The 27,049-nt window shown below is 49.4% G+C and overlaps 1 protein-coding gene across 3 annotated transcripts in view; it reads left to right on the top strand.

The window, feature by feature from the left end:
• PEPD (peptidase D) overlaps positions 1 to 27,049 on the top strand; it is a 111,714-nt gene that overhangs the window by 31,184 nt on the left and 53,481 nt on the right. For all 3 annotated transcript variants that reach the window (XM_027618945.2, XM_027618943.2, XM_027618944.2), the window contains exons 7-9: positions 4,302 to 4,346; positions 13,996 to 14,071; positions 15,005 to 15,051. In XM_027618945.2, coding sequence (XP_027474746.1) covers positions 4,302 to 4,346; positions 13,996 to 14,071; positions 15,005 to 15,051 — 168 coding nt within the window. The remainder of the gene's footprint in view (positions 1 to 4,301; positions 4,347 to 13,995; positions 14,072 to 15,004; positions 15,052 to 27,049) is intronic.

Here is a 27,049-nt window from a genome sequence, read left to right as displayed (position 1 = left end):
TTTAATACCCATCACTGGCTAACCCATCCCCCCGCCCCCCTCCCCTCTGTGACTTTTTAAAAATTTTTTATTGTTATGTTAATCACCATACATTACATCATTAGTTTTTGATGTAGTGTTCCATGATTCATTGTTTGTGCATAACACCCAGTGCTCCACGCAGAATGTGCCCTCTTTAATACCCATCACCTGGCTAACCCATCCCCCCACCCCCCTCCCCTCTAGAACCCTCAGTTTGTTTTTCAGAGTCCATCATCTCTCATGGTTCGTCTCCCCCTCTGACTTACTCCCCTTCATTCTTCCCCTCCTGCTATCTTCTTCTTTTTCTTTTTTCTTAACATATGTTGCATTATTTGTTTCAGAGGTACAGATCTGTGATTCAACAGTCTTGCACAATTCATAGCGCTCACCACAGCACATACCCTCCCCAATGCCTATCACCCAGCCAGCCCATCCCTTCCACCCCCACCACTCCAGCAACCCTCAGTTTGTTTCCTGAGATTAAGAATTCCTCATATCAGTGAGGTCATATGATACATGTCTTTACTGATTTCTAGTTTAATTCTACTGTAATCAGTGAGTATTTTCTGTATCTCAGTGCTTTGAAAATTGTTGAAACTTCCAGTATATGATGACTATGATAAATGTTTCTTGTGTGCAGTTTTGAACAGAAGTGGAGAGGAAGGGCCTTGTTCCTCATCTTAGGGGAAAGCTTTTCATCTTTGACCATTAACTATGATGTAGGCTGTGTGTTTTTTGTAGATACCTTTATCAGGTTGAGGAAGTTCCTTTCTCTCCCTAGTTCATTGAGTGTTTTTATCATGAAAGGTTGTTGGATTTTGTAAGATCCTTTTTCTACATCTGTGTGGTTTTGTTCTAAATTCTGTTAATATGGTGTATTATATGATTCTTTTTGTCTGTTGAAGTAACCACATTCCTGAGATAAATGTGACTTGGTCGTGGTGTATATCCTTTTGATATGTTGGTGGATTTTGTTTGTTAGTGTTTTGTTGAAGATTTTTTTTTTGTGCCAGTGTTCATGAGAGATTTCCAGCTATAGTTTCTTATGATGTCTTGGTTTTGGTATCAGGGTAATTCTGAGCTTGTAGAATGAGTTGAAAAGTGTTCCTTCCTCTTCTAGTTTTAGTAAGTTAAGAGTTAATGAAAGATTGGTGTTAATGTGTTTTTAAACATTTGGTATTCATGATGAAGGCATTTGATCCAGGGCTTTTCTTTGTGAGGAGGTTTTAATTACTAATTCAGTGTCTCCTTATCATAGGTCTATTTGGATTTTTTTTTTCTTGTATCGGTTTTGGCAGTTTGTGTCTTTAAGAATTTGTCTTTTTCTTTCTTTTTTTTTTTTAGAGATTTTATTTATTTGAGAGAGAGAAAGAGAAAGCACAAGCAGGGGGTAGGGCAGAGGAAGAAGGAGAAGCAGGCTCCCCACTGAGCACAGAACCAGACGTGGAGCTTTATCCCAGAACCCTGGGATCATGACCTGAACTGAAGGCAGAAGCTTAACTGACTGAGCCACTCAGGCATCCTGGAATTTGTCTTTTTCATCTCAATTATCCAGTTGTTGCCATACAGTCGTTCATTATATTCTCTTATAATCCTTTTAATTTTTGTTAAATCAGTAATAATGTCCCCTTTTTTATCTCTGGTCAGTAACTTGAGCCTTCTCTTCGTTTCTTGGTCAGTCTAAAACTGTCAATTTTGTTGATCTTTTCAAAGAACCAATTTTTATCCCACTGATTTTTCTCTACTGTTTTTCTATTCTCTATTTTGCTTATTTCTGCTCAAATTTTTATTATTCTATTCCTTCTGCTTGCTTTGGGTTTAGTTTCCTCTTCTTTTTCCAGTTTCTTTTTTAAAGATTTTGATTTATATTTGTTAGAGAGAGAGAGAGTGCACCATGTGTTGGGGGAGAGGGGCAGAGGGAGAGAGAGAGAGAGAGAGAGAGAGAGAATCCCAAGCAGGCTCCATGCTCAGTGCGGAGCCTGGCGTGGGCTTGATCTCAAGACCCTAAGATCATGACCTGAGCCGAAATCAAGAGTCTGATGTTCAACCAACTGAGCCACCCAGGTGCTCCTTCTTTTTCTAGTTTCTTAAGGTAGAAGAGTAGGTCATTGGTTTGAGATAACTTTCTTCCTTTTTAACATCGGTATTTTTGGCTATTAACTTCCTTGTAAGCACTACTTTAGCAGCATTCTGTAGGTTTTGGTATGTTGTGCTTTTGTTTCCATTCGTCTCAGTATTTTCAGTTTCCCTTCTGATTTCTTCATTGACCGATTGGTTATTTAAGAGTATAAAATTTAATTTCCACAGATTAGTGAGTTTTTCTTCTGTTACTGATTTCTAATTTCATTCCAATGTGCTTGGAGGACACACTCAATATGATTTCAGTCCTTATAAGTTTATTGGGAGTTGTTTTATGGCTTAACATACGATCTATTCTGGAGAATGTTCCATGTGCACTTGAGAAAATGGGTATTCTACTGGAGGGTGGAGTAGTCTAGAGATGTCTGTTAGGTGTAGTTGCTTGATAGTGTTGCTTAAGTCTCCTATTTCCTTGTCAATCTTCCATCTAGTTCTATCCATTATTGCAAGCAGAGTATTGAAGTCTCAGGTATTGTTGAGTTATATATTTCCCCTTCAATTCTGCAGTTTTTGATTCCTATATCTTGGGGCTGTGTTGTTAGGCGCAATTTATGTTTATAATTATTATGTCTTGTTCATGAATTTATCTTTTAATTTGTATAAAATGTCCTTTATCTTTAGTAAATTTTTTTGTCTTAACCCTTATTTTGTCTGATATTAATAGAGCTGTTCCAGCTCCCTTTTGGTTTCTCTTTGCATAATACATCTTTTCTTATCCTTTCATTCTCAACCTGTTTGTGTTTTTGACTCTAAAGTGTGTCTTTTTAGAACATTTACTTGTATCATGTTTCTTTTAATTCCTTCTGCCAGTCCCCGCCTTTTAATTGGAGAATCACATCTATTTACATCTAAAGTAATTGCTGGTAAGGAATGACTTCCTTCTGCCATTTTGTTACTAGTTTTGATATGTCATATGTCATTTTTGTTCCTCAGCTTCTCCCATTACTACTTTCTTTTGTATTTAATTGATTTTTTTGTGATACATTGTTTTTATTCCTTTTTCATCTCTTTTTCTGTATGTTTAAATTATTTTCTTAGTTATTACCTGGGGGACTACAAGTGACCTCATAAACTTGTGACAGTCTAGTTTTCGTTAATGTCAACTTAATTTCAGTAGCATACAACAACTTTGCTTCTGTATAGCTCCATGTTGTCCCCTCCTTTGTGCTGTTGTTGCATACAGATTGCATCTTCACATGTTCCATTAGTCAACACAGATTTACAATTACTGCTTTATGCAGTTGTCTTTTAAGTCAGAGAGGTGAAAAAAGGAGTTACAAAAAAATACATTTGCTCTGTCGCTTTACTTGCCTATGTAATTATTTTTATCGATGCCTTTTTTTCTTCACGTGGATTCAAGTTACTCTAGTGTTCTTCACTACAGTCTGAAAGATTCCCTTTAGGATTTCTGGTAGGAGAGTCTTCTAGCAATAAATTCTCTATTTTTGTCTGTCTGGGACTGTTTTAATTTTCCTTTCATTTTTGAATCATAGCTTTGCTGGATATAGAATCTTGGTTGACCCTTTTTTTTTCTTTCATTCTACTGCCTTTTGGCCTTTATGGTTTCTGATGAGAAATCCGCCATTAATCTTACTGAGAAGTCCTCGTATGTCATGCATTTTTTTTCTCTTACTGCTTTCAGGATTTTCTCTTTGTCTTTTGACAGATTATATGTCTGAGTGTGGGTCTCTTGGGATTTATCCTTTTCAGAGTTTATTGGGCTTTGTGTATGTGTAGATTCATGTTTTTCATTAAATTGGTAAAGTTTGGGGCCTTTTTTTTTTTCTTTTCAAAAATTCTTCTCCTTTATCTTTCTCCTTTTTTTCTGGGACTCCTATTGTGTGTATGTTGGTATACCTGACAAAGGAAGCTGTGGCCTTTAGGTCTGCCTAGTGAGAGTAGAGGATGGTGTTTTGCAGCCGAACAGCATGTTCTCTGACTGCACCTAGAGCACTTGGCCTGCCTGCAAGTCTGGGGCAGGAAGTGAGCAGCAATCCTTCTATGGGCCCGGGGGTCATGAAGTTAAAGCTTGGGGCCCTCTCTGGGTCATGCCATCTCTTGGTATGCCTTAAAAGAGGTATTTCTTGTGGGGAGATGATAGGCCACTGAACTAATAGGCTTGATTTGTTTTTCCTCTACAGGTTTAATGTCAATAACACCATTCTTCATCCGGAAATTGTGGAGTGGTGAGTATTGCTTATGGCTACTTTGGCTATTTGTTGTGCTCCGCTCAGGAAGCTGAGAGACCCTGCCCCATCTCAGAGAGCCCCTCAGACAAGATAGTCCCCAGAACAACTCTCTTCTCTGTTTTTTTCTTTTTGTGTGTGTGTGTGAGTTGGTCTGACTTTCCAAAAGGGCCTGAGTCACTTGAAGGTCAGTTGAATTTTTCTTATCTTTTATTTAGGAGACTTTTAAAAACTCCTGCCATGAATGAGCCACGCTCATATAGCTCAGAGTAGATAATAAAAACAGTGAAAATAAACATCATACATAATCCTGTTACCAGAAAGGTAAACATGTTTTCCTCGTGTTGCTTCTGTGTCCTGACAAGCTGGCATCCTGTTGTATGTGTTCTTATGTTGCCTCCGTTCCTTCCGTGCTGATACCGGCAGCCTGTACGTACCTGCAGCATAACTGGTTTCTGTTAGGTCACAGCAGGGCAAACCTTCTCAGGTTGGGCATCATCACCTCTGCGGGCCCTGGAAGTGGCCCTCCCACTCAAGCAGGCATTTTGGCCTCAGACTAGAGACTCAGTTGTAGGGCAAGAGAGGTAAGTGGTTGCCACTTAGGAGGCTGCTGCAGGATCCAGGTGGCAGTAGAAGGGCAGTGTGACAGAGTTGAGAGTAGAGTGGTGGTCAAGGGGAACACCCCTGGGAGGAGCTGGCTGTGACCTGGGTGAAGGCTGGAGTTGAAGGTGACTCCAGTTTTTTGTCCTGAATGGCTGGGTAGTGTGTCAGTGGGACGGGGATGGCTGGGAAGAGCAGGTGCTGTGGCCGATCAGGGACTTGTTTGGGTTGTGTTGAGTCTGAAGCAGGTTCCAGTGGGAGCGAGGCTGGGCCAGAGGTGGAAATCCAAGCACCATCACAGGCATTGGTACTGACCGTGAGAGCACTGGAGGGTAGCCCTCCAGTGGCAGCCACACTCACTCTGAGGATGGGGCCTGTGTCCTTTCAGCACACAGCCGCCTTTTCTTGTTTTTATAAAGTCACTGATGCCTGGCCCATCTGTAGCTCCCAGTTGACAGAAGAATAAATCCTGGATACTCAGGAATGGGCCCGCACCCACTTACGCCCCGCATGTGACACTCCCTCATGGCGGCTTACAGTTTGGACGCTTTGGAGACCGTGCTGGCTTGTACGCTCCAGCATCTCCTGAGGAACAAGTCACTAGTTCGTTACTTTGGAACAGGCATGCTTTAATTCTAGTGACATTTCCAAGGCTCTGAGGTGGATTCCGCATTCATAAGAATACTTCCCAACTTTATCAAAGCTGGCAGCAGAAAGGACTTATTTGACATTTGATGGCAGTAGAACTATTTTAGAAATGTCACATTGTCCTTACTGCCTCAAGGGTGTGTTTTAATAGTGTGGGTTCTGGCCTCTGTAATGACTGCAGTCATTCTCGAGTGAGATCCATGGTGGTCACGATCACTGCCCTCTTGGAGGAAGTGAAGGAAGGGTTCTGGGTGGAATGACAGGCTGGTCCCTCGTTTCCGGGAGAGTGGGTTTTCTGTGACATTAAATTATGATTGACATAATTTACAATTTATGATTGACACATCTTTGGGTGCCTGTGTCCCGAACGCTTTCATTACCCGCTCTGTCTAGGCCCCATGGAGGGGGGCTGCCTGCGGTGACAGAAAAGCCCTCCACTCAGGCACATCCAAACGCTAACCCTAGCCTGTCCCCTCGGCAAGTCGCTTAAGTGTTCTGAGCCTCAGTTTCGTCTGCCAGTGGCTATGCAGTGATACCTAACTTGTGAAGATTCACCAGGTGTCTTAGACCATTCGGGCCGCCATAACAATTACCATGGTGGGTGGCTCATAAACAACAGAAATGTGTTTCTCACAGTTCTAGAACCTGGGAAATCCAAGACTGAGGTGCTGGCAGACTCGGTGTGTGGTGAGAACCCACTTCCTGATCCCTAGGTGGCCATGTTCCCACAGTGTCCTCACAGGACAGAAGAGGCAGGGAGCTCTCTGGGGTCTCTTTTATAAGGGCACCAGTCCCATTCACGAGAGTTCTGCCCGCATGACCTGTTTGCCTCCCAAGTCCCCACCTCTGAATACCAACACAGTGGAGTTTAGGTTTCAGTGTATCAGTTTTGGAGGGAGACCCATATTCATTCAGCCTATAGCACTGAGCCTTGGTTTCCTCACATGCAAAGCAGAAGTGCTCTCCCTTGATGTGCAGCCCGTGTCTGCCTGGTGGACGTCAAGTCTCAAGCACACTTAGCTCACTGCTGAGTAAAACCGCCATTTTCTTCATGGCTCTGATTTCTTTGAGAGGACTTACTGATTGAGCCTCCTGAGGATATGTAAGTCCAAGTAGCTCTTTCCTTTCTGTCCCTCTTGTTGTTCTGGGATTTTATCCTTTGTAGCACCAGGTCATGAGGTGTGGAAGGAATGGACATGGGGTCCTGTGGCCTTGAATTCCTGCCCGCCGGCTCCCACAGAAGTCAAGTGCTAACTCAGCTTAATACAATGTCTGTTGCCTTTTTTAAAAAAAATTGATTTGAGAGAGAGAGAGACAGAGTGTGTGTGTGTGTGTGTGTGTGTGTGTGTGTGTGTGTGTGTGTGTGTGTGCGTGCGTGAGTGAGGGGGAGGGCCAGAGGGAGAGGGAGAGAGAATTCCAAGCAGACTCCCCGCTGAGTGCAGAGCCCGATGGGGGGCTCAATCTCATGACCCTGAGATCATGATCTGAGCCGAAATCAAGAGTTGGACGCTTAACCAACTGAGCCACCCAGGCGCCCTGTCTGTCGCCTTTTGAGACTTCTTGTGTACAAGGCACTGTGCTAAGCACTTGACATTTGTCCCCTTATTCAAAGAGGTATTTTGTTTATGCTCTAAGCTAGGTGCTCTGATTATCCCCATTCTACAGATGAGGAAGCTGAGGCACAGGGAGGGGATTTGCCTGAGAAAAAGCCAGGAGCTGAGCCCGGGCAGGTAGTCCCAGGATCTTGTGCTGCCCCTTGTGTATCTGAGGGGCACCCTAGAGGGGATGGGGGTGGGGGTTTGCCTGACTTTCAGCCGTGCTCTCGGTCCTCTCTTGGCCATGGGAGACACAGGGGTGCTCGGAGGGCCTGGTATGGCTCTGTGTGAGGCCAGGGTATAGTGAGGGTGGAGGCCAGGGGCTGTGCAGCTGAGCTTCCTCTCGCTCCACACCCCCTGCTACTGACATACCCCAGCTCCCTGTTAGCCACTGGACTGGGGGTCTGGGATTCCTCCCAGGGCCGGTCTGATAGAGGCAAGGAACAGCCTCTCCCAGCACAGAGGATGCTTCCTTCCTCGTTTTTGTGGATGTCGTTCATTTCCTCTCTGTGACTGCTTTATTGTTTCTCATTCGCTCAAGCAGTGCCTTTGTGATTTCCTGTAAATTCCTCTATAATCATACTCTTTCCTGGAAACATGAGATCATAACTGATAATTTCTCATGCTGGGTATTGCAGTTCGAATGTGGAGGTCAAAAGTTGAAACTTGAGAGCAGGCGTCTCAATTCCATAATTTAGGCTGTGGTTCCACTCTCCTGTTCCGCAGATGATTAAATTGATCTGAAGTTAGGATAGGAAATAGAGGGAGATACTTTTGTACCGTCTTAATAGCTCCGTGCCTGGGATTCCAGTTAAGTACCTCTGGAAGCGTCACAGAAGAACAAGCATGTCAGCAGTTGCCGTGTGCCTTCTTGGGTTTTAAGTGAGACTGTGTTAAATTGAGTCACACACCGATTTTAGAACTGTTAATTACACAGAGTGAAGGTGTCCTGTGTGTGTTAATCAGGCAGGGGAGTAACATAGCTGTTTCTCCTTCCCTGCCTTTTCTGTGCTCGGGAGATGGCGAGGTGTGGATGGTTCAGGGGCAGAAGCACGGCAGGATCCTGCGTCCTGGGTAACATGTCCCAAATTAGAAAAGATACGTAGATGATGACCTAGATTCTTGGACTGTGTGAAAAGTATTTCAGTTGGGTTGCTCTCTTTGTCTCCTGAGGAAGAGGCATTTAACCCTACGTTAGCGAGAAAGCCGAGTGGACAGTGGGGATCCTAGGGCAGAGTGAGGCCTTGAATGACCATATGCCAGAAGGCAGGAGGTGGGGTGTGGGCGCCATCCGGCAGAAAGGAAGGCACGGCTGGGCCCCGGGCCGGCACATTGAGGTGGACCCTCCCATGCCTCCCCTGTGTGCAGCCCGTGTCTGCCTGGCCCACGTCAAGTCTCAAGCACACTTAGCTCACTGCTGAGCGAGACCGCCATTTTCTTCATGGCTCCAATTTCTTTGAGAGGACTTATTGATTGAGCCTCCTGAGGATATGTAATTCCAAGTAGCTCTTTCCTTTCTGTCCCTCTTGTTCTGGGATTTTGTCCTTTGTAGCACCAGGTCATGGGGTGTGGAAGGAATGGACGTGGGGTCCTGTGGCCTTGAGTTCCTGCCTGCCGGCTCCCACAGAACCATCCCCTCTGCACATTCATCTCCAGGAGAGATGGAATTCCTGTCCCTTCAAATGGGTTTTGTTCACCACGGTGGCACTTTGATGCTTAGAGACTGATTTTGAATATACTTCATCCTGTATTGGTACTATTTTATTTTGTTTATTTTTTTAAAGATTTTTTTTTATTTATTTGACAGAGAGAGAGAGAGCACAAGTAGGCAGAGTGGAAGGCAGAGGGAGAGGGAGAGGGGGCTCGATCCCAGGACCCGCGGATCATGACCTGAGCCAAGGGCAGATACTTAACCGACTGAGCCACCCAGGCGCCCCTGTCTTGCTACTGTTTTAATCAGTGGAGAATTCAAACCTCAGCTAATTAATGTCTTAATCCTGGGTTTAATGCCCAGAAGCAGTTTTGTGACCTATGCATATTGAAGGGGAAAAAAACCAGATTGCACAAATAAATCTCAGCTGAGTCTGGTTTTTGTCATTTCTAGCCTGTTGCAGGGGACTCTGGGCCTGATGTGGTGGAGGAGCCTTCTCCCCCCACTTCTGTTCCCCTGCCTGGGGTGCTGCCTTGCCATGTGAGTGGCCCCCTGGGTGCATTGATGCTCACAGGCAGGGCCACAGGCCAGGGGACTGTGCATGATGGCCTATATCGCCTGCACATGTCAGCCATCTCCTCTTGCTAGTCAAAGAGTCTGTTGTTCTCAGCCCAGACTTGTGAACTGCATCTGTGTTGTTCTGTCCCAAAGCTGCGTCCTCTGGTGCCTCATGGAGGAGGAGGCCTTGGTCCTGTTCTGGGGATAGAAGACTTGCAGATCACATTTCTTACCCCCACCCCACACATGCTGGGGCCAGACGAGGCTCGGGCTGAGTATGACCCTAGGCAGCCCTCACTCTGGAGGGCCTGGGACAGCGGAAGCTGGACCGTGGTGGAATCCTTTCTTCCTTATCTTTTCGTGTCCAGGAGTCATAGAAATAGCCTCATCAGACTCAGGGTGCTCAGTCCTTCCTGAAGATAGGGAGAAACTGCTGAATGCTGGAAGGTTTTGTTATTTTGTACAGTCATCTTAAAAAGTGTTTCTGGTGCTTGCGTCCTGGAGAGAACTGGGCCAGGCTGGATGCCTGGCACCTGGGCAAGACTTAGACCCAGAGTGCCCTATGGATAATCAGGTCAGCCGGCACACGGCAGACACCTGTTCTCAGGGCCTTTAAAGCTCGGATTCAGTTGGGCCAGGCCGGTTTTGTTGGAGAACCGCCTTTATGGCATAATTTGTCCTGGTTCAGTTTGATTTTTTTTTTTTTTTAAACATGACTTAAAAATAAGTCCTGAGTAAACCAGGTAAAGTCCTGGTTTGTCATCTTCCACAAATTCAAACTAGGAAGGAAAGCAGGCCTCAGCATCAGTGGTCAAAGTGCTGGCGTCTCTGATGGGAAGAGAGTGTGGTTTGGGCACCAAGTCTCCTTGGAGAAGCTGGTGGCCTGCTTTTCCCAGCCCCTCTGTAGACTGGGGTGCTCCCACTGCAGGGAGGGGTTGTGGGGAGAGCCTGTGCAGTGGGCTCCTGGGGTTCAACTCTTAGGGCTGCCTCTTCCTCGCTCTGTGGCTCAGGGCAGGGCGTTGGCTGTGGCAGTTTGGGCTGCTGGAGCCCGGGCAGGCTGTGCCCCTGTCCTGCGCAGGGCAGGCCTGGCTGAGCCATATCCCACGATGTCTGCCAAACTCCCCAAGGTGGGGTGGAGGAACCCTCTTTTTCTTCTTTGAAAAGAGCCATGAGCTCTCCTTTTTGGAAGTAAGGCATTTTCCAGCTTTGGTGCAATGCCCAGGTACTCTTTCTAATCCTGGTTCCTGCGTGTCTGTTTTGGGCCAAGCCCTTGGGGTGCGGCGACCCTGCCCCCCAGGACCACGGCCTTTTTGGGAAGAGACTTTAAAAAGAGTCACGCGTGTGGTAGCTCTCCAAGGATACCCATAGACTGCCCTGGAAACGTAGGGAAGGGGTATGGGGGAGCCCCTCCTCCACCTCGGGAAAGGTGTGGTTCGGGTGGGAGCTAGAGGTGAAAGGGCCTGAGCAGAAGAGTCGCTGTGGGGCTGAGGGGAGGTAGGTGGTGGAGACAGGCATGGGAAGGCTCGTGAGTAGTTTTAACTCCATCCCGAGGACATTTAGAGGTCCCCAAAGCTTTTAAGCAAGGAAAAGCATGGTCACATTTGTGTTTCCTAAAGATCCCCAGCTGCTGTCAGTGAGCACAGAGGCCTGGAGGCAAGAAGAGGCCGGAGAGTTGTCCAGGCTGGAGGCGGTGGGGTCTGGATGGAGAGAAACGGAGGGTCTGAGAGAGGTTGTAGCGCCGAGAATTGAAGCCCTTGGTTGTCACTTGGATGTGGGAGCAGTGGACGGATGACACGAAGGTGTCTGGGATGATGCGCAGGTGTCTGTTTGAAGCAGCAGGGGTGTGGCGGAGCTGTGGGGTGAGGTGGGGGAGTTTGTGTCAGGCTGAGCTGTAGGAGCCTGGGGGGCTTACAGGGGCAGGTGCAGCGGAGAGCCCTGTGCCAGAGACTGGGCTTTGGGAGCAGGGAAGGGAGATGGAGGAGGGGTAGCAGCCCAGTGGTGCCAGAGGATCCAGGGCTCCCTGTGCTTCCTCTCGGCGGTCATGGACTGCCTCTGGATTTGGCAGCCTGGAGTCCTTCTCCCACACGTTGGTGAGATGGGGGCTGGCAGGGTGGGGGTGGGGTAGGCCGAAGGGAGAAGAGGGGAGGGGAGGAGATGGATGAGAGGGTTGAGATGAAACATAAAAGCAGCTCTCTCTCCCCTCCCAAAGCAAAGGTGGTTATGGTTTCCCTTCTGGAAAGTGGCAGGGTAGTGGGGGATAGAGCTTGCCCGGAGGAGGAGGAGGAAGGGGAAGTGGGTGGTCATGGAGCTCCCAGGAATAGGGGCCACGTGGGCTCTGAGCCCAGCTGGGTATGTTGGGGTGCTGAGCCTGCTCCACTCCTTCCCTTGTGAGTGGGTGGGGAAGGAGAACCCGAGCGTGGAGGGCAAGGCTTGGGGGTCTGGAGAGGAGTGGATAGGGTTCATTCGTCCGCTGACAAGCGGCGGAGACCCAGGGAAGGGAGGGGAGAGATCTGAGGGAGACAAAGTTGAGAGGAACCCTCCAGGTCTGCATGTCCCCCAGCGGGTCAGAGCAGACCTGAGATGGTGCCGACCGGTGGGGCTGGTGACTGGGAGCTGACTATGCCGACTGCCCAGTCGCGGATTTTCCTGCAGCCCTTGTGGCCCCGGATCATGCTTGCAGCAGGCCCAGGCTCTGCCTCATCCCTCGTGGGGGTTTGGCCGAGCCCATATGGCTGTGTGGGCACAGGGCCTTGGGGTCTGAAATGTTGGCAGGATGAACCAGGGATCTAAGCTGAATAGAGGGGCAGAGGACTGGGGGTGAGCACAGCCTGGACCTGGCTCCCCACTGTGTTGTCATTTCTGGTCATCACTGCACCTGAGAACAGAGGAGCCCACTCCCCGCATACCAGTTGTTTGGGCTGGACTGAGCAGGTGGCAGTGGGGAGTGAAGCAGCAGGGGCTGCTAGGTTATCCTATGAGTGGATTTGGGCCTCAGGAGCTGAGCTGCTCATCCGAGTGCTGCCCAGTCTTTGGACCCTCACCTCCAGGGCACAGGAAGCAGCTCCTGTTCCCCAGGTGGGACCGCTCCCGGCCCCCTGGTAGGGAATCAGAGACGCCTTCTGATGATAAAGAGCTGAGTGTCAGGCTTCAGGGTCTGCTTCCTCAGGAAAGAAAGGCTATTCATGTGGAAAAAGTCTCACTGGGCCAAAGGGTTTATCTTTTCCACATTCCCCAGAAGGTTTTACGGTCTTAGGAGGGCGTCACAGTGCTGCAAGATGCCTTCGTCACTTCCCTGTGACAGATGGCTGGCTGTCCCAGCTGGATGGCACCATGGAGACGGTGTGAGTCAGTGGCTGGCTTGGGCTGCTTCTGTGAAGTCCCCAGAGGTTTGCTGCCTCTGATGGAGGTGGGAGCTTCTTCGCTGCTGTCCTTGGCCTTGGTCCAGCTTCAGGACGCAGACAGCGGCTGGATGAGAGAGTGAATGGGGGGGGCGGGGGGCAGGCAGTGGTCTGCCATCATCAGACACTCTGGCTTTGCCTATCTGCAGGGTGCTTGAGTGTGTTCCCTTCGCGAGAGGGAGAGGCGGCCATGTGGGAGCATTGGTGAAGGTGTGTCACCTTGGGTAAAGGACGCAGAGCTGGCCACAGGGCACGCATCAAGGACGCTGAGCTCTTAATGACTGGTCACAGCTGCCACTGAAATGCCCCATGGCCTGGAGTTGCTCATCTGAAGTGGAGGTTGAAAACAAATATTTACGTAGCTTCTCTAGCTGAGTCGTACTTGGCAATGAGGTTGATCGCAAAGACCAGAAACCTGACCACATTTGGGCAGATTAGCATGGATTTATTGTGAGGGCCCCCAGGACCCTCAGAGTCCAGCTGCAGGAGGTACAGCTGAGTCTCGGAAGGAGTGCAGGGCCTCTTGGTTGTGCCTGCCTGCCCCACACAGCCCCCTTCTCTTGTCTGTTCCTTGTCTCCTCCTCTCTGCAGACTGGCTGTTTTCCACATTCTTCCCTGCACTCATGGCTGGAAGTGGCTGCACCACCCACTGTTCCCACCTCCATCCCTGGATCCCGCAGGGGGCCTGACTGAGGTGGAGGAGGATTCCTCGGCTTTCCCAGGGGCGGGTGGGTGGGGTGGGAGGAAACGGTAACCCTCTTCAGCCAACTGGGCAGAGTCCTGGGAGTCAGGCACACTTGATTCAGGTCCAACAGCCTCCTCGCCAGGTAGATTTTATCCCCATTTTATGGATGGGGAAACTGAGTCTCAGTGAGGCAGGACATGTCTGACTGCAGAATCTAGGCTTCGTCCAGCACCCACAGCGGTTTCCAGAAACCGCAGAACTAGAAACAGCCTGCACACCCAAGCCTGGCATGAGACCAGGATGGGCAGTGCTTAGTGCAGCGTATCACTTCTGGGGCTTTGTGGCCCTTCCACCCCCATGCCCCGGTGGCCTGGCTGGGCACAAGCCAGCCGTGTGCTGCTTCCCAGGCTGTGCCGGGTATGGTGGGCCCTGAGGTCTCCCTGGGGGGGGGGGGGTCCGGCTAGTCCCTGACACTGGGCATCACTGACTTGTCCCTTTATTCTTCTCTCTGAAGCCGGGTCTTTAAGACGGACATGGAGCTGGAGGTTTTGCGTTACACCAACAGAATCTCCAGCGAGGCCCACCGGGAGGTAAGCTGGGCACGGACTCGCCGGAGCGGGCAAGCAGCAGGGCTCTGAGTGGGGTGGGAGGGCCTCGTTGAGATGGACGGTCCCGTGGTGGCTCCGGTCCCGGGTGCCATGTGAGTAGGCAGCAAGCGTTGTTTCCGGCAGAGATGTGGTCATGGCTCTTTTCTGTTCCCCAGTGGGGGCAGGGCAGGGACAGCAGAGGTTCTGCCCCAGTCCCTCACCTTAAGGCACCCACCCTGAGGACATTTCCCAGCAAGAAGTCCCCGCTCAGAGCATGGGGCTCTCCTTCCTGGCACTCCAGCAGTTCCAGCTCCTTTTAAAGACTCTCCTGTCCTTACCCATCATTCAGGCACAGTGATTACTGTCCATTTCTAAAAACAGCCTCTCTCATGCGGCTTTTTCCCAAACCTTCCCACTTTACCTGAGGAGCAAGAGCGAATAAGGAAGTGTATTTCTTGTAGGACGTTCAGGGTGACTGGGATAGCTTGGTGCCTGTGTAGTGACAGTCACAGCCTTGTGTCCGGAGACAGACAAGGGTCGTTTGGGGACCACAGTTTCTTGCATGAATTCACTTTCTGTGTGTTCTATGACAGCTAAACAAAGGAAACCTTTTAGGCTAGGCATCGCTTTCCGAGCATTAAGTATTCACCAGACATCTTGGTTAAATCTTGGCCGCCGCCTGAGCCGGCCGTGTAGCTTGGTGCCAGGTGCTCACGGGCTCCCAAATGGAAGGGCTCCAGAGTGGTTTAAATAAACTGTATGGCTCTTGGAGCTTTAAAAAAGTTCGAATTCGTTACGTGTCTGCACCACTGTGCACCCATACCATTCTTTTTTTTTAAAGAAGAGTTTCTTTTGAAAAACTGCTATACATTATTTATAAGGCAGTGTTACTTATCTCCTTAATACAAATGTCTTTGCTTAATATCCATCTTCCAGGTAATGAAGGCCGTAAAAGTGGGAATGAAAGAATATGAGATGGAGAGGTAAGCTGCTGTGTTTCTCTGGATAAAATTAAAATGTGAAAAACAGTAATTGATGTTCCCCCAGCCAGTACCAGATGAGCACCACAGGCCCGTGTGCAGAATTGAGTGGGGCGTCGGCACCGGGGCAGGGTGTCTGTCTTCGGACTGTGACCACCTGCCTGGCTCTGGGCACAGTGTTTGATGATAATGGTCTTTGATGACTTTTCGGGATGGTTTAGTGCCCCATCATTCCCCACTTGGACTTTGTTTCTGCAGTTTGCGGGAAACTTCACCAAATAGCTGCTTTTGTGACTCTGAAAGCCGCTAGTAAAGCAGCTTGCCATTTTTATGTGTTAACATTGCCATTACGTCAGCTGTGCTTGGACGACTGGGTCGAGGAATGGTTAAGTGGCTCATAAAGTGTTCTAGAGAATTACATTGGCCTTCGGCTCCAGTTAGGCCCACAGCGAGCCACTGCCCCTGCCCCCCACCCCCCAGCACTTCTTGGGGTGGCCCAGCCGCGATGGGTGTGACCTGGCCAGCTCCTCAGCCCCACTCTGCGCTTGGGACCCTCCCTCTTTGGGTCTGACCCCAGGGCTTCCTCAGGTGATGAGCAGCACGTGCCGAGCCATCGCCTGAGGACGCCCTGGGGTCAGACCCAAACTGCCGCGGTGGCTCTCCTCCCGCCCAGGTCCGGAGGCCGGAGGCCCCCCAGGCCATCTCCCCCCAGTGATGGTACTGTTTGGAAGCCCCGCTGGGGAGAGGACACTGAAGAGGCAGCCAGTTCTCCCCCTGTGACAGAATAAGAAATGCCTATTTGGTCTCTGCCCCCAGTTCCTGGCACAGAGCTTCTAGAGCCCTTGGAATTCCTTCAGTGAAAGTCTCTTTATTCATAATAAGCCCTATTCACTCGCACCTGAGTGACTCTTAGAAGGTGGGGGCTGGTTGCTAGAGGAACCAACCCCTAGATTAGGGGGTTGGAACTCTCAGCCCTGCCCTCAAACTCCAGGGAGAGGGGAGAGTGGCCGGAGGTGGAGTTCTGACCAGTGACTTACTCAGCCGTGCCCACGGAACAGAACCTCCACAGAAACCTTAAGCAGTGGGAGAGCCAGAAGGGTGGCAGGCGGCGGGGAGGGGGGCACAGAAGCTCCTTGTCCCTTCCCCCACAACTTGCCCTGTGCATCTCTCTTCTGTTTGACTCTTCCTGAGTTGTATCCTTTCTAATAAAGTGCTAATAGTAAGTAAAGCACTTTCCTGAGTTCTGTGAGCCATTCTAGCAAATGGTCAAACCCAAGGAAGGGGTCATGGAAACCCCCAGTTTATAGCCAGTCAGTCATAAGTACTGAGCTCTTAACCTGGGAGGTCTGTGCTGACTCTGGCAGTTAGTGTCAGAATTAAATTGTAGGACATCCAGCTGGTGACCACAGAGAATTAGAAAATTGCTTGGTGTGGAAAACCCACACGTTTGGTGTCAGAGTGTTGTGAGTACAAGAAAAAAGAGTTTTACCTTTACCGCCACCTCCGTTCTGGGCTGCCCTTTCCGACCTGGCCTTGCAGGAGCTTGGTGCTGCCCCCCCTTCCCCACTTTGTAGAGCCCACCTGGGTGCCCTCAGGGCCCGCTCTGCCTCCTCATGCCCCTCCCAGCCTTTCTGGCCTGCCCACGTTGTCAGTGTGTGGTGAGGGCGAGGTGCACACAGAGTCCGCAGTGGGCACAGCGGGCATGTATGTTCACCATCCTGTGGCTTGGGGAGAGGCATCTTTTTCAAAGTCTCACCCTGAAAGGAGTCCGGAACAGAGGGCGTCTGTATTTCTCTCCTCTTACCCCAAGTAGGAGGAGGTTAACATGGCCTTGAGGACACTCATTGCTGTGGCGTCCTGGGAGGGGGCATGGGACAAGAGCTTCCTCAGGGAGCCAGCTCTGTCACGCTGGAGGAGGATGGGGACGGGCACACAGAGCTGTCCCAGCCTCTGCCTTCACATGGTCTGCTGCAGTGCGGTATCTGCTCTGCTAGTCCGAGGGTCCTCACCCCCACCAGGATCTGGGATGGGGGAGGTCTGCGGGGCTACCTGGGAGGTGGGCCGGGCAGCGGTCCCCCAGATTGGCACTGCCCCACAAATCTCTTCCCAGCTGAACTGGCCCATGGCTATGCATCAAACGAAAATAACCCAGAAATTAGAGCAGGACTGGCTTGCCCCAGAGTGGAGCCCTGCCATCCTCTCCATGCTGGTGGCCTTGTGTCCTCAGCTGCCAGCAGTCTAGCTCCAAAGCTGGCTCCCGGGTCTGGCAGGACCCCCCCTGGGTCCAGAGCCTGAGCCCGCTGCCGCCCAGCCGGGCCTGCCTGTAAGCTCTGGCCGGGGGCCCTCGGAATACTTCTGCCGGCTCCCTACACCCCCACCCAGGGCGTGGAGGTCTTTTTTCTCTTTTTATGAGAAATTTCAAATATCAGATTTGAATTATGAAATTATGAGAAATTTCGAATATCCACCACCCCCCGAGGATAATGAACCTCGAAGTCCCCACCAAGGTTTTTGTTTCTCCTTGTTTTGTCGTCATATTTAAAACCAAACCCCGGACGTCATGTCAGTTCAGCTGCCCAGAAGTAGGTGTCTCCAGTTGAGGATTTTTGCCCTTTACAAAACCACCGCGTCATCATCACATCTAACCAAATTAACAGTAATTCCTTAATCTTATCAATACCTAGTCCACGCTGGTCTGTCTGTATTGGGATCCAGAGTCTACACATGCAGTTTTGGCGGTTGTGTGAAGGGGCCTTTGTTAAGCTGAGCTTTGTCTTCAAACTGCTGGGCACCCCCCACCCTCCAGTCCCCCGGCCCCATGGCTGCCTCCTCTGTGGATCAGGGGAAATGAGCCTGACGCTCACGCCAGAGCCCCCCTGAGGGTGCCGAGTGGCATTACCGAGTGCCTCAACTGGACGCGCCAGGTGTGTGCACTGTTGTGCGCCTGCTGTATGCCCTGCCCTCCCACGGCTGGCTGTAGGAGGTACGCAAGGGAAGCGGTACCTGCCCTGAGAGCTGAGAGCGGGAACCCTCCTGGGGTGCAGGCTTGGACTGCGGACAGCGCTGGGGAACAGCTGAGGCAGAGAAGATGAGAACAAGAGACGGGGTCTGTTCCTGAAGGACAGGTGGTCAGGGTGACTGGTGGGGGCAGACCGGGGTCACCCCCAGAGGTGGTGGAAAGATGGTTGTCCTGAGACATCTTGGGGTGTCCCTGGCCAGATTTGACGAGGGCGCTCCCTACGGCCAGTGCCAGCCGAAGCCCGTGGGGGCATTTTGCAGTGGTGAGCAAGGGGCCAACTTCTCTCTGCCCTGAGCTTCCTCCCCACAGGCGTGTCTCTCTGTCACTGCCCGGGTGGCTCTGTGACACAGTTTTGTGGTCTGCGGCCTTGGGAGGCTGGAGGCTTCCTGAAGTCCGGTCTCCTTTATGCACAGTGTCGGCCCCGCAGTTGGTGTCAAGAAGTATGCGTGTGGGGGTTGGCTGGATGGATGGGAGACAGAAGGAAATGTCCTGAGCTATTTTTTGCTGTCCTCTGTACCACTGTGAACTTTTAGAATTCTTTTTGTAACTAGGTGGGGAGTATAAAATCTCCTCTAGAGCAGGTGTTGTTTCCCTGCGGGGTGTGGCCCTTGTAACGCAGGCTGGACCGATGCCCAGGAAGGCCCAGGGCGGCCAGACTCCTATGCAGGCCGCTGACCCAAAGGGGTCAAAAGAGCATCCCTAGAATGTTCTCTCAGGAGCATGGCCAGCACCAGCCCCACAGAGGGACACAAGGCAAGAAGAGCAGGGACTCGTGTGTCAGGACTAGAGGCAGGGTGAGAGCAGGGGACCGGAGGCTGAGATGGGGCTGATTTTCTCAAAAGAGGGCACAGCCTCAAGCAGTGGTGCTCAGACTCAAGCTTAAGAGAGGCTGGCCTGCGAACCTAAGGTCCTAAGCCTCGTTTTTTGTTGTTTTATTATCAAAGGCTTATTATAAAATCTTGAGGGCATGTTAAGAAAAAGAAAGTTAGCTGATGGCTTTTTTAAGACCCCTCCTCCTTTGTGTTGTGCGTGTGAGTAGGGTTTTCAGAGGAAATGAAAATCATTTTCCGCGATTGAGGTGTAGTAAATTGTGTTAAACCAATGAGACGTTAATGTGTGGGTAAATCGGGCACTAACAGCATCTGACTGCAGGCCCAATCAGGCAATCCATTTTACCGACTCATATTCTTTCATGTCAGTGGCGTAACCAGCTTGTACCCGGCTGGCGTGGGGCTGGCAGCTGAATCCGTTACCTGCAAACACTAATTTAGAGCATGCTCAATTGGCTGTGTAAGTAGGTCCCGGCTCACATTTGCCGCAAAGAGATTAATAACGATGTTTTTGACAGCCTGGGACCTTAATTGAAATTATGCCATCTTTCTCTCTAGGCTGGGACTGGGGCATTTTGGGCCCTCCCGTGACAGCTTCCGTGGGGGTTGTAGGAGGGCGTTATAAGGCGGAGGGTCTGCTAGGTGTGCAGGGGGACAGCTGGGCCATCCCACTCCCCGGGCCGGGGTCCTCCTGTACCCCCAACCCTGCCTGGAGGTCGTCGACAAGGCCTGGGTTCGCTCTGCCATTCTGTCTCAGGCAACAGCCCATGCCGGTAGCCTCCTGTTTTCTTCCAGTCCTTTGTTAATAAAGCACTTGCCCATCTGTGCTTGCTGAGGGCCCGTTGCCTTTCCCTGCCCTCTGGCCGGACGGAGCGAGGCACCTCCTGTGTGTGCAGTGTGCCCACTGAGTCAGGGCTGGGAAGTGGGGGGGGCAGCCTGAGGGCCGAGGGGACGGAGTCTCCCGCCCTGACCCTGTGCGCCCACGTGCGTGCAAACACGCCCACTGACCCCACACACATCCACACATGCAGGGATACCACCCACTGACAACACGTCCACACACACACAGATACCACCGACACTGCACACACAGACACACCCCGCAGACACAGACACTGCCCACTGACATCACACATACCACACATACACCATTTATATGCACACCTCATCACACACACCACATGGACACACACACAGTTACACAATACACCATGCACACCACACACACATCATATACCGCCCATATACACCACACGTGTACCCCGCATGTACTGTACACATACCACATACACATATATCACACATTCAGAGACATACCCACCACATACCACACTCACATACCATAGACATATATGCCACACACACACACACACACACACACACACACACACACACACACACACACACACACACACACACACACACATTCCACATAAGCTGTGGGGTGCTGGGTCAAGTAGCTGATCTTTCAATTTACCCACCCCAGGGAGCAAGTTGTAAAACCCTTGCTATGTTGTTAAAGCCATTTTTTAAATCTTTTTTGAGGATTAAAAAAATTTAACTCCACTGAGGATAATTGGAAGATGGGAGAGTTTATAGGAAACTCCACAACCACAAGCCTACTAACTCGTTGTGATTACAGCTGTAGAAAGCACAGGTTGCTGACACAGATAAGCTGCTTTTTCCTATCCCACCCCCAACCCAAGCCCTAGGCTTCGCCCGACACAGTTGACCCCTGAGCTCATCTCTCACTCCCAGCTCCCCCACAGATCCCACAGGCCCCCCTGCTCCCAGATGATGGGACTGGCTTCTCCATTACATCTGCAGGGGCTGCATTTCCAGGTCTCTGGAGACCACTGACCCTTCTCAGATTTGCTCCCTCTTCTTTGTCCATCCCTCCTGGTGCGCTGTAATCACTGAAGGGCCATCGCTCAGGTGCCTGGACTGGCATGCCCCGCTCTGGTCTTGCCCAGGGCTCTCCCTGCCTGGCATGCTGGGCATGGTGGTCAGACATGACCGTGTTTGGCTCTGGCTGTGCCCCTCCTGGGTCATGCAGAGGATCCAGGTTTCATTGGTGATGGATGTCACCAAAAGGCCCATATTTTCCTCCTCCTGGGAGGTTCTGGAGAACCTGTGCAGGTTCTCTGTGCAGCTTTTAGTCACCTGGGAATGGTCTGACCTAGTGTGCTCTCAGCCTAGGCAAGCCTGGGCATCAGTGAGGCCACCCACAGTTTACCTTCCCCCATGAAGGTGCTGGAGTTTCGCTTGGGGCCTTTGGGGCAGGTGTGGGTCCAAGCAGCCTCTGACCCTGAGCCCTGACGGGTGAGAATGGATGTGATGAGCCTTCTCCAGGGGCCTGGTCACTCTCATGGGCAGTGCCCTGTCCCCTCCACAGTAGACATCCTCTCTCTGCTGGCCATTTTAAGGGATGAAGCAACAGCGTGGTTTGTTCAAAAAGGGCCCGCTGAGACCCCAGGTCCAGGCATGGTGGAACCTGCTCTTTGCCTTGTGTTGTGAGGCTGATGCAGGTTTCCTGCCAGTGCTTCCTTGGCTGTTGGAGGCAGGCCACACATGGCCTACCATGAGACGGGTCAGGAAACCCCTCTGTTTGCCGCCCCTGTCAGGAAGGCAGCCCACGAATACTGCACCCAGCTGGCCGCACCTCAGTGAGCTGAGCCCTTTCCGAGAGCCAGGGCCACCTGGGAAAGATGATTCCTCCGTGTTCAGAACAGGCTGTACCTCTTCCTGGACCACCCCATACTGGGCAGGGCAGATCCCGTGTGCCCCCCAGCCTGCTCTGTGCACACGACCGGACGTGACGGGAGGGAGTAGCTCTCTCTCTGCGGTTCAGCAGAGCCTGTGTCTGAAAGGGGTGTAGGGCTCTGGGGCTTAAAGCCAGGGTAGCTCATTTTGCCTGTAAGAGTAACTGGAAAATGGGTACATTTAGGGTTCAAGGCAGCCTGGTATCCAGCCAGAAGGGTGGACAAAGAATCAGAGGCAAAGGCTTCCTGCAAATATGCAGCCTGGTCGATGCAGCCCTAATCAGAGCTTTTGGGAACAAAGCCAAGGGACATAGGCATTTCCTTTTCAAATGCTGGCGAATTGCCCCCTGAGAATCCCAGTAAGTAGGAGCGGTGGCCTCTTTATGGATTTTCCTGTAGTATTTCACCACTGAACCCGATTCTGACTGTTGACTTCTGATAAATATATATCATCACTTTAAGGAAGTAGTGTTTTCTCCCTGGCTTACCAGGAGATTTTATCAGGAGAGGATGTTGAATATTGTCAGGTGCCTTTTTGGCATTTCCCTTGGCCTTTTGTGCGTATGTGTTTCAGGCAATTGATAAACTTCTAATTTTGTAATCGTTTTGGATCACAGAAAAGTTACAGGAATATGAGCTAGCTGCCACCTACCCCACCCCCCACCCCCATCATTAACATGGCTGTGGCACATTTGTCACAGCTCATGAACAATATTGACGCATTATTATCATCTGAAGTCTACACTTTATTACAGTTTCCTTACATTTTACCCGATACTCTTTCTGTTCCAGGATCCCACCCAGGACCCCCACTGTGTTTAGCTGTCCTGTCTCCTTAGGCTCCTTTTGGCTGTGACAGTTTCTCGGACTTCCTTACTTTTGATGACCTTAACAGTTTTGAGGCGGACTGGTCAGATATTTTGTACAAGGTCCTTCCATTTTAGTTTTTCTGATGTTTTTCTCAGAGTTTAGATAGAGGTCATGGGTCATTGGGAGGAAGACCACAGAGGAAGAGTGTTGCGTGCACCACATCGTATCGGGGTACATTCTGTGAACCTCACTTACCACCGGTGTTAATCTTGATCACCTCCCTGAGGCAGTTTGTCAAGTTTCTCCACTGGAAAGTTGCTCTTTCCCACCTTCCGTACAGTACTTGTTGAAGGAAGTCACTGGCCAGCCCACGCCTAAAGAGCGGGGAGTTATGTTCTGTCCCCTTGGTGGGGGAGTATCTAAATACACTATTTGTGATTCTGCTGTATAGGGCGTTTATCTCTTCTTCCCCGTTCATGTATTTCTTCAATCACTTATTTACTCATACCTACATGGACCCATAGATGCTTACTTTATACTTTGAGTTATAATCCAATATTACTTATTTTCTTGCTCACGTCATTCTCGCTTTGGGCATTGGAGGCTCCATCATTTGGCTCCTGTGTCCCTCCGACATCATCCACCCCCAGTCATTTTGCTTCTTGAGCCCTGCCTTGCTTTAACCGCACTGCAGGCCACTCCAGGCTCATTTTGTATGTTCCCCGCCCCAGCCCCAGAATGAGCCGTTTCCAGAGGGAGCCCCGGTTCCTTTGACCAGAGCGTGACCTCACGTACCAAGATCGGGCACTAGGTGTTACCTTAGATGAATTTTACACAGAGACTTTCTAGTGTGGAGCTGGTGTAGCGTCCCTCGCACATAACCCCCCTTCATCGTGGCAGATTGCTGCCATGATACGCCGCAGGACTGAAATAGGGAGGCAATATATAGCAGTGGTTAGAGCATGGTCTCTAGAGACTGGTGTGTCCTGCGTCTGAGTACCAGCTCTGCCACTTCCTGTGCCTCAGTTTCCTCATCTGGGGAAAGGATAATAAGAGCACTTCATAGGGTGGTTAGGAGGATTCAGTGAATCAGCACATGGACAGTATATAGACCAGGCAGCAGCATCATGATGATTTTGTGGTTACTCTTTACTAGCATTTTATTAAAGATTCAAAATAGGGGCTTGAGCTATACATTTTTTTTAACTCTTTTGCCGTATTTTGAGATCAGCGTTTTTGAGATTGTGATTTGAGAAGTTCTCCAAATTTCTCTGTTTTCTAGAACAGTTTAGAAAGCAGAGGGACTTTGCAACAACACGATGGGTCTAGAGAGTATAATGCTAAGCAAAAGAAGTTAGCCTGAGAAAGATAAATACCATGTGATCTCACTCCTATGTGGAATTTAAGAAACAAAACAAACAAGTAAAGGGGAGAAAAAAAGAGAGAGAGTGACAAACCAAGAAACAGACTCTTAACTGCAGAGAACAAACCGATGGTTAAGGGGGTTGGGAGAAATAGGGGAAGGGGATTAAGGAGGGCACTTGTGAAGAGCACTGGGTCGTGTATAGGATTGTTGAATGAAAACTGAAACTAACATAACACCAGATGTTATCTATACTGGAACTAAAATAAAAAATTAAAAAAAGAAAAAAGAAAGCAGAGGGGCTTGTCTGTTCCTTGAACATTGAAAGAAGTCCTATGATACTGTCAGAGCGTACTGTTTCTTTGGGGGAGGATTTCTTAGATAACTTTTCAGGTTTTCCTAAGGGATTGTTTCAGCCTGGCTTTATCCTTTATCCTTCTTAGAGTCAATATAGTACATTTTCCTGGAAGGGTTTTTTTTTTTCCTTTTTATCATTTTCTTTTTTTTTTTTTCCCCTTTCTCATTCCTGCCTGTGTGTCTGCTTTTTCTATATGGAGGAGCTTTGCCATAATCATAGCCATTTTGTTGATCTTTCCATACAGTCATCTTCCAAATGTCGTCATCTGCTCCACTGCTGGTCTAACTCCTAGATCCCCAGTTTTATTCCTCATTCCTTTCTCCTTCCTTCCTGACCTTGTTTTGAACAGTCCTCTTTTAACTTGTTCAGTTGAAACTTAGCTTTTTTTCCCTATCCTTTTCTCAGGGAGTAATAAATGAATTTTGGCTCAAATATTCTTGAATGCTGCCTTTACCATGTCCTAAGAAGTTTTGGTGATTTGATGTTTGACCTAAGAAATGAACTAACAGCATTTCTTCTAATTTCCAGATAGATGTGGTTGGTTAATTTTCTTGGTTAACTTTTGGTTGTTAGTTTCCATCGAAGTTAGAGAATGTCTGTGTAAATTTTATTTTTCTTAGTTTTGAGATTTTTCTTTGTGGCCTATTTAGAAATAGTTTTGTCGGTGTTTTATGGAATAAAGTGAAACATTAAACATTTATTGGAAAATTTTAACTTTTTATTTTTAGAGTATATACTTGGATGTACTTTCTCTTCTTATTCCAGTCTTCTGCCTCCTCCCCTATTTTTGGACATTTTCTCTAGGATGAAGAGAGGTAGTTTTATGAATTCCTCTTTGTGGTTCTCAGTAGATTTTTGTTTTACTCATTTCCATACCAAGTTGTTTGAGGCTTACAGGTTGAGGATTGTTATGTTTTTTAATCACGTATTTTACCTTTTTACAGGAACCCTTTTTGACCTAAGAATCCTTTTTGTGTGGAATCTGACTTTATCTGCTCCTGGTTTTGCTATTAAATGTTTTCTTACTTTGCATTTTCCTGGTATATCGCTGCTTACTCCTTGCTTTTAACTCTGTTCATCAGCTGTAGTTTACATGTTCCAAACGCAGGGCCCCTGGGTGTTAGGAAAGCCATTTGCATCTGTCGCTGCTTTCTGGTTTCTGTACCACCTTTCTGGCTTTTAAATTGTTTTCTGTCGGGGCGCCTGGGTGGCTCAGTCGTTAAGCGTCTGCCTTCAGCTCAGGTCATGATCCTGGGGTTCTTGGATCGAGCCCCGCATCAGGATCCCTGCTCGGCGGCAAGCCTGCTTCTCCCTCTGCCACTCCCCCTGCTTGTGTTCCCTCTCTCGCTGTGTCTTTCTCTATCAAATACATAAATAAAATCTTTTAAAAAAATTGTTTTCTGTCATTCTGGAAAGTTGGTGAAGTTTCCTTTGTTCTGTGCATCCCATTTTTGGTGTAGAATTACTTTTAAATTAAGAAGAAAGGACCTGTATTTCTCTATGGTCTCTACCTCTGTGAACAAGTCAAATAATATCGATTCCTGACTTGGAAAAAGGAGAAGTTTAGCATGGTTTTACTCTTTATCCTCCTCTCGCCTCCATCCTTCCGGTTTCTTACTGTCTCACTTCTCTTTCCATGAGTTATTTTCAACATTTGTGTTATTTTGTAGTTGTTTTCATCACAGTTGTTCAGAATGAGCGCTGTCATACTGAATCCAGCATGGACCCCTGTTTTGTACCCTGTGTTCCCTTTCCTTGAATGCCTGTCCTTTGACCTTGCACATTGGAGAGTTTTTCTGTTGCCTCCTCTGCGAGGGATGGTTTAACTGGTATTGGATCTTGGTTCCATGAAGTCATTCCCTCCATGGCTGCCAGAGATCTTGGGCAAATCGTCTTCTTTCTCCTTTCTAGGGAACTGTTTAATTGTCTTGACTTGATGTGTATAGGAGTCTGTCCTTATTCTTGAGAGTGACAATATTTCCCGAGGATTGGTGCCATTTCTTGGTGCTGACCTGGGCTTCGGCTATACCAAGGGAGTCAGAATCCCACCAGCCTTGGCGGCCAGGTTGGAGGCCCGGGTGAAGGCGGCCCCTTGAGAAGAGGTGTGAGCTCTCTGTGTTAGTACAGTTCTTCAGCCAGTAGTCAGTGCAGAGGTTGGGGGCTACAGAGGACCGCATGATTCAAGTGGTGAGACTTAGATCAGGTGTCTTCTGACTTAGGCCAATGAAGGGTAGAGCAGAGAAGCTGTTATACCTCCCACACAGACCAGAGGAGGTGGAGGAGGACATAACCTGTCGACTCTGATCCAGGTGACAGGTCCAGTGATGTCAGCAACAGCTCTGTGGAGTCAGGAGCCGCTTGGCCACCAGCAAGGCTGATCTGTGTATGAAGGACAGGCCAGCAGCAGTGGCTTTTTGCACACACAAGCGGGCATGCCACATCTCTGTGTCTCCTTTTATCTCACTGGTCACTCCCCAGAGGCAAGCATTTATCCTCCTGGGTCATGTTATCTGAGACCTGTGATATTATTATTTATTATGTCACTCCCCAGTCTCTCTGTGGCTTCCTTTTCAGTTACAGAAGCTAATGGGGTGACCCACGGCGGGCCAGAAGCTGTGCAGACAGGCCTGGAGTCATCCCTATGAGCTCCCATGATGGACTAGGATCCGGTCCTTTAATCTGAACAATGAAACCTTTCTTTACTTTAGGACCTTCCTTTTAAATTCCTGTTCTGCATATATCAGGTCCCCGGGATGCCTCTTCTGGCCCTTATATTTTCTCTCAGAATTCCCACTTCTGCACCAGTGGAAAGTTCTCAGGCTTCTCTTCCCATTCACTTGTGGTAACCCCTGCACACTG

This window comes from Zalophus californianus, chromosome 17 (assembly GCF_009762305.2).
Source record: "Zalophus californianus isolate mZalCal1 chromosome 17, mZalCal1.pri.v2, whole genome shotgun sequence".
NCBI lineage: Eukaryota > Metazoa > Chordata > Mammalia > Carnivora > Otariidae > Zalophus > Zalophus californianus.
This window is presented reverse-complemented; position numbering and strand designations above follow the sequence as displayed.